Below are 6,907 nucleotides of genomic sequence, written 5' to 3'. Positions count from 1 at the left end.
ATAACTGAGATTATCCATGTTGCTGTGATGTAAACATACCATCATTTTCATCTCTTGCAAACCTTCAGCAAACCTGCACTGGCCTCTTTTGAGCAAGGTAACTATGAAAATATAAGATATCTTGGAATTCACAGAAATCTTTGGGAGGTCATTGGACTTTTAACAGGGTGTGGAATGGAGGTCCAAGCAATCCTATGAGAGTTAGGGAGAAGGAAAACCATGGCAGATGTCTGGATTACCCAAGACTATCTCATGAGAGAGTTTTATGTACATATAAACACATAGGTTTCCCCTACACTATTACCTTGAAATTCACATCTTTTTATGTATGTATGTATTTTTTAAAAAGATTTTATTTATTTATTTTTAGAGAGAGGAGAAGGCAGGGAGAAAGAGAAGGAGAGAAACATCAATGTGTGGTTGTCTCTCATGCGCCCCCATGGGGACCCAGCCCACAACCCAGGTGTGTGCCCTGACTAGGAATCGAACCGGCAACCCTTTGGTTCAGGTGCCTGTGCTCAATCCACTGAGCCACACCAGCCAGGGTGAAATTCACATCTTTTTAAATAAGGAGGTGTGTATTGCAATGAAAATCATATATAAACAGTTGAATCTCTGCTTTAAAGTATAAAGCACTGGGCCGTGTCTTTCCTATGGTTTTTTGCCTTCTCCTGTGTACATTCTGATGATGTCCCTGCTGAGCCAGGAGATGGAGAGGAGCATCCCATGTGCAGGCAGGAGGCCTGAGGAAGTGGGTGGTCTCAATAATACATGTCCTTATCCCACCAGCCTGCAGAGGTAGAAAGTAAATTAGAAATGGATGGTCTGTTCAAGTGGATAGGCAGGGTCTCAAAGATCAATCCTGCAACTTACTTCCAGGATAGAGTCTGATGAAAAGTTTCCGCACCTCATCATACACCCAGATGAGAATGGCATGGGGCACAGCCACAAACCAGTATTGAGGCCTAGAAACAGAAGGGGGAGGTGAGCCTGAACTCATCGAAGGGAGGGCCAGCCCCCACCAAGGGGCAGAGGACTCCCAGTTCATTTCTCTGACTCAGTGGAAAGAACAACAGATCCATGGATTCACACAATGTGAAACTGGAAAGTTTCTTATTTAACCTGGATTGTGACCACTAGAAGTAGCATCTGCCTTTGAGGTAACTGGTTAGATGAGGGCAGAGATGAGATGGTAAGGTGTGGGAAATCCATTTTGTCTTCAGACAAACTAGCAGGTCAAAGACTCTGACTAATAAGGAATTGACTCAATTTTATCTCTTTTGAAAGACTGGAGGAGAACCCCACTTACTACCCTCAAATTCTAATGTTTTTTTTAGGCCATGGCAGTTCAGAGCAGGGCTAGCCATTTCCTCCCCAGTGTCGAAGGAACTCACTGGAGCATGGTGAAATTCAGGGCTGTGATGCTTCCAAGACCATAGGAGAGGATCAGAGCGATGACGATCTGGGAGGCAATCCCCACCCAGATGACTTTATTTCTACAAGAAACATTAAAGCATGAAGATTCTGAATTCCCATGGCTCAGGACCACACACCCAGTGCCTGGGACATAAATGCCTTGCATGGTATGGTGCCTCATCATCTGGGAAGCGAGGTGGGACACAGGCAGTACCTGAAGAGGCCCTGATGGAAGATGGAGTTCCTCCGGGTTTTCCTGATGATTAGATCTGCTATTTGCTGGACCATAATGCCAACAAAGTAAGCTGTATAGCCTGTCCACTCTAGGTACTTCCTCTGGTAATGCGTCTGTCAGTGGACAGAGAGAGAAAACATGAGACCCCACAGAAGAAACTTCAGGGAGATTTCCATGCAGTTCTGTGATGCTCTACTCTCCCCACCTCCCTGAAATTGAGAGATTGAGAGAGGGTCGGTGTAGGTTTTTGTTTGTCTTTTTAACCAACCAAGCAGAAAAGATGATAACTTAGTTGATTTGGCCCGTTATTGGTCTGGCTACTCTTCTGTAAAAACATGACCCTTATGCTTTGCATTCTAGAGATGAGGCAAGTCCTGGCAAAGGCCACAGCAATGTCACTCAGGGGCTCAGAAGCCCTGTTAACTTAGAAAACTTTCACCTTCTCTGTATCACTAAGGCTGTCCAGGGAAATTGAGTTCTGTATTGCTCAGGCAGGAGGGGAGGAGCAAGAAGACAGGGAAGGTGGAGCCCCCTCCTTACCCATTCTTGTCCATAGCTATCTTCCAAGTTGTTCACAGAGTCCTGCTCCCATTCCACCCGGAGGTTAATGAGGATGCTGGGTCTGAAGCCCTCCTGTGCATACACGGTGAAGTACACAAGAAAAGCTCCCAGGGACTGCATGAGGCCTGAGGGAGTGAGAGTAGTGCATACATTCCACAGTGACTTCAGAACTGCCCTGGTCTCATTCTCCTTGTGGTTCCTCCTCCCACCCCAACCCCACCCCATAAAGAAAAACACAGCTTCTGACTGTGTCCCCTGGGTGACAGTACTGCTCTTATCATACCGATGTGGAGATAAGAATATAGGGCAAGCTGCTTGTTCACCAGTCGATCTTTCTTCTTGTGGCGAGGCTTCCTATTCATAATGTCACTTTCAGCTTTCTCATAAGCCAAGGCGATGGAGGGAACCTGGAGGGGAGAGTCCGAGAAGCCCACCCCTTTAACACTGTGCTCCAACCACAGGATGACAGCAGGGGTGTAGTCTGGGGCTTGGGTGTGGGTGGGAGGGATGGCGGAAGGTGGCGGTGGGTCTATCCACATCCATCCAGGATGAAGGCAAGGGGGGTGTGTTGTCTGTAGAGAATTTGAAAACGGTCAGCTTTTAAAACCAATCTGCTTTCCATCATCACCATGTGCTGACAGTTCTATACAATGCAAGTTATAAGTCACTTTGCCCCTCTGGGGTGGGTTTCTCCTACCAACACCTCCCCTATTGGCATGCCCTTGGATCTCAGTGGTTCTCTCCCAGGTCCTCTGTCTTGGAGTGCTTGTTAAAAGACATATCACCACAGCCTGCTCCACTATAGACTTTCTGATCCACAAGGTCCTGGCTAGGTCCAGAGACTGCATTTCTAACAAGTTCCCAGGTGGTTCCTGGACCATACTGGAAGAATCACTGCACTGGAGAAAAATGAGTAAATCTAAAGAGCCTGGAAATGATCTGACTGTAATCCCTGGGGATCTCAGCTCCCCTCCAAAGTATAGCTATCTCCAGTCTCCCTGCAATGTGGAGGCTGTGTAAAGCAGGAAAGGGGCAAGGTGGCAATTTGCAGAGCTGTGTCCTCAATGGGAATCCAGAGTACTTCCTGCTGCCTTTCCTCCTTTGCCAGTGTAAGCCAGAGGCACAAGCACGATGTCGAAGAGTTTTTACACAGATGTGAACTAGCAGAGAGGAGGGTTTAGGTGGCAACATTGTAGGTCAATGTGAGGCTTTATAACCATGGCTTCCTATTGTGTTGAGGCAAGGGGCCTCCAAGTCACAGATCCTTTACTTAACAAGGGGATGCTGTGGGTCATCACATTAGCCATTGAGCCCCCAGGAGCACAGGGACTATCTTGGTGGCAGCTGCATCTTCTCAAAAGAAAAGAAAACTGACCCTGACCAATGGCATTGTTTTTGGAGGGTGAAGAACTCATGTTTGAAAAGCTTTTATAAAGAAGTGAGGTGATTTTTAAATTCTAAACATTTGACAGATCTCTCTAGTCTTTTGCTTTGAAGAGTGGTTGGTGGACCAGTAGTATTGGCATCATGGAAAAGATCATTAGAAATGCAGAGCTTCAGGCCTCATCACTGCAAAATTTGACAAGCATTTAGTCTTTCTCCTTACCCTTAAAGGCAATGACTCTGAAGGTCACATGATCTGGGGATTTTATCAGACCCTGTTCCCTATAGTGTTACTTACGATATCCGTGCCCAAGTCAATGAACAAGATGGTGATGGTGCCTATGGGCAGGGGCACTCCAATAATGATGTAGATCAGAAAGGGGCACAGCTCAGCAATGTTCTTGGTCAGGGTGTATGCGATGGTCTTCTTGAGGTTGTCAAAGATCAGGCGACCTAGGCAAAGATGTTTCTCCTTATAGGGCTGGCTTTTCCCCCAGATAACCACAGTTTTCAGGAAGACACTTGGAGGAAGACTACGCACCTTCCTCCACCCCAGTGACTATGGATGCAAAGTTGTCATCCAGTAAGACCATGTCGGCTGCATTTTTGGCAGCATCTGAACCTGCTATCCCCATGGCAATCCCAATATCTGCCTTCTTTAGAGCTGGAGAGTCATTCACTCCATCCCCAGTCACAGCGACAACTGCATCCTATGCAGAGGGACACAGAAAAAAATGTGAGTGAGCATGACAATGGGGTCACAAGTCTGACAAGAACACTGTTTCTCTTTTGTTTGGAGGGTGGAGGGCAACTGGGATGGAGACAAAGGGCTCGGTTGGGGTTTTGGAGAAAAGCTAAAGATGGGAAATCCTAGGTGCACACTACAGCTCCAAACAAGACCTGTTTAAATAATTAAAACCAATGTGTGTGGCAGGTGAGAGGGTACCATTGGCCCTCTGTATCCACAGGTTTCCCATCTGATTCAATGGAGAATCAAAACTATTTTGAAACCCCCCCCAGGAAGTTCCAAAAAGTGAACTTGAACCTGCCACATGTTGAGCACTATGCTGATACCACAAACATGAAGTGATGTGTAGGTACACCCTGCTGTAGCCTCTGTTCAAATGTAGGTTACATGAAAATGTAGGTTACATGTATGTAAACATAGGTTATAGGTAAACATAGGTTATGTGCAAATAATACTCCATTTTATGTAAGGGACTTGAACATCCATGGGTTTTGGTATTGGCAGGGTAGGGGTGGGTGGTCCTAGAACTAATTCTCTGAGGATAGCAAGGGATAACTGTATATTTTATATCTTATATTTTTACATTTTTCTTCTCTGTCTTACATTTTAAGTCTTTCTAATCCCACACCTACCATAGTACCAGATGATTCCCTGTCAGAAAGCCCTTTGGAGAGCATGCAGCTCCATGTCAGAGGGCCTCTAAGGAGGTCAGGGGGTCATCCCAAAAGGTAGCAATGTGAGGTGATGACGGTCAAAGAATTGTCTCAAGAGGTTGAAAAGGCACCAAGCCATGACCTGAGAATCTCAGCCCTGCACTTCCGCAAAGGACAGTGAAGGCCTGGGAGGTCCTCTGAGCATTGCTGCCCACCCACCTGCCTCTGACAGCCCTCCACAATGTTCAGCTTCTGCTGGGGGGATGTTCGGGCAAAGACGATTTCTGAATAGCTGGTTAAGACCTCATCCAGCTGGTCCAGGCTCATGTCCTTCAGCTCCATGCCGGTCACCACTGCGGCTTTGGCATCCCTAGAAAGGCCAGAAGGAACTGGGTGAGGCCAAAGGTTGGATCTTTGGCTGAAACACTGTTCTGGGCAGGATGTGGGCTGAAGGCTCTTTGACTTCGTTGGGAACCCAATGTCCTTGACACTCAATACTCAAGTAGGATGAGAGGGTTTTTGAGTACTGGGGACACTTTGGTCTCCATTTCAAGACAGTAAACTGAGGCTAAAAAAAGAAGGCCATTTTTCCCAACAGGAATAACTAAGTAGTCTTTTCCTGGCAGGATTGGGTGAGAAGTGGTACTTCCTGGGGTATATTTTACTTAACAAGTAAATGGAGGATAAAAAAAAACAACAACCCTGCCTGTTTACATATTTTGGGTCCTGGAATTCAGCCAAAACATGGGTAACAATTCCTTGTTATTGTTTATTTCAGATTTATAGAGTATTTACTATGCAATGAGCTATGTAGGAAAAATGTTTTTTGAGGTCTTATTTGAGGAAAACTGTTTTCTGATGGCTGTGAAAAGAAGGTTCTAGAAACTACTGATTATTCACATCTGATTGTGTTATCCTCTAATAAAATTCTTTAAAGGCTTTCTACTGTGCTTAGAGCAGACCCCAGGTGTAGCTGGCAAGGCCAGGTGCAGCCCCCGCTGTTTAGCCTCCTGTCCCCTGTGGCTCTCTTCTCCGGCCCCTTGGACCACTCAGTTCTGAGCCCACATGCCCTCCACTGCTCAAAGGCCTTCACTGGTCTTGCTGCCCCACCTTCCCTTCACATTTCAGTCTTAAAATCTCAGCTTAAACACTCTGCACAAAGTACTGTGTGTCTTTTTCTTTACATCTTTAAAGTTTTGAGGTTTTTTAGGTCTATTTTTTCCACTGGTGCTAAATATTGGAATTCTAGCACTTGACTCAAATCACAAGTCTTCTAAGTTCTGGTAATAAAATATGAAAGTAAGATAAGAAGGAAAGGGTGGTTCCTTCCCCCCAACAGTTGCAAAAATCCACTTATTATATGAGCATGAAGCTAGAGTTTATGATAGAGTGGATAACGGAAAACATTCACAAAAGTATCCACACCACTTTCCTGTTTAGTGTGTGACTTGTGTGAAAATGTATAATTATATTATTTTAAAAAACAAAACAAATAAACAAAAGCTCTAAACCTGTGTTTCATAGATTAATGTTATTTCTACAAAGGAGAAGACACTTAGATTTCACATATGGTTGTTGTGCCCAGAGGATGTAACTCTGGTTGCTTTAACTAGTAATTCTTTGGCCTGGTGATAATTTATTACTTGACAACTCTGTATTCCTAAAAGGCATGAATGCTTGGATAAACTACAAGAGGTTCACTGGTCTTTCCCTGTTTCCCTCACATGCATGAAAGTATAGTAAAGCCAATAACACTTATTTTCACAATGAGACCTGGAGTCATTAATCATTTAAATTACCTGCTAAATCTCCCCACACTGCCAGCTCCCCTGTCCCCTGTGTCTCCTTCATTGTACTCATCATAATATAATCAGTTTTGATTTTTCTGCCACTCTTGTTAGATGGCAAGAA

General features: G+C 45.0%; 1 protein-coding gene across 1 annotated transcript in view; it reads right to left on the bottom strand.

Annotated features, from left to right (window-relative positions):
* Positions 1–342: 342 nt before the first annotated feature.
* The window catches only part of ATP12A (ATPase H+/K+ transporting non-gastric alpha2 subunit), a 31,876-nt gene continuing 25,311 nt past the window's right edge, over positions 343–6,907 (bottom strand). The window contains exons 15-23 of the mRNA XM_024580801.3: positions 5,216–5,366; positions 4,137–4,305; positions 3,894–4,048; positions 2,496–2,619; positions 2,192–2,337; positions 1,631–1,764; positions 1,395–1,496; positions 874–965; positions 343–790 (exon numbers count right to left, since the gene is read on the bottom strand). Coding sequence (XP_024436569.2) covers positions 762–790; positions 874–965; positions 1,395–1,496; positions 1,631–1,764; positions 2,192–2,337; positions 2,496–2,619; positions 3,894–4,048; positions 4,137–4,305; positions 5,216–5,366 — 1,102 coding nt within the window. The 3' untranslated portion in view covers positions 343–761. The remainder of the gene's footprint in view (positions 791–873; positions 966–1,394; positions 1,497–1,630; positions 1,765–2,191; positions 2,338–2,495; positions 2,620–3,893; positions 4,049–4,136; positions 4,306–5,215; positions 5,367–6,907) is intronic.

Source organism: Desmodus rotundus, chromosome 3 (genome assembly GCF_022682495.2).
Source record: "Desmodus rotundus isolate HL8 chromosome 3, HLdesRot8A.1, whole genome shotgun sequence".
NCBI classification, from domain to species: Eukaryota; Metazoa; Chordata; class Mammalia; order Chiroptera; family Phyllostomidae; genus Desmodus; species Desmodus rotundus.
This window is presented reverse-complemented; position numbering and strand designations above follow the sequence as displayed.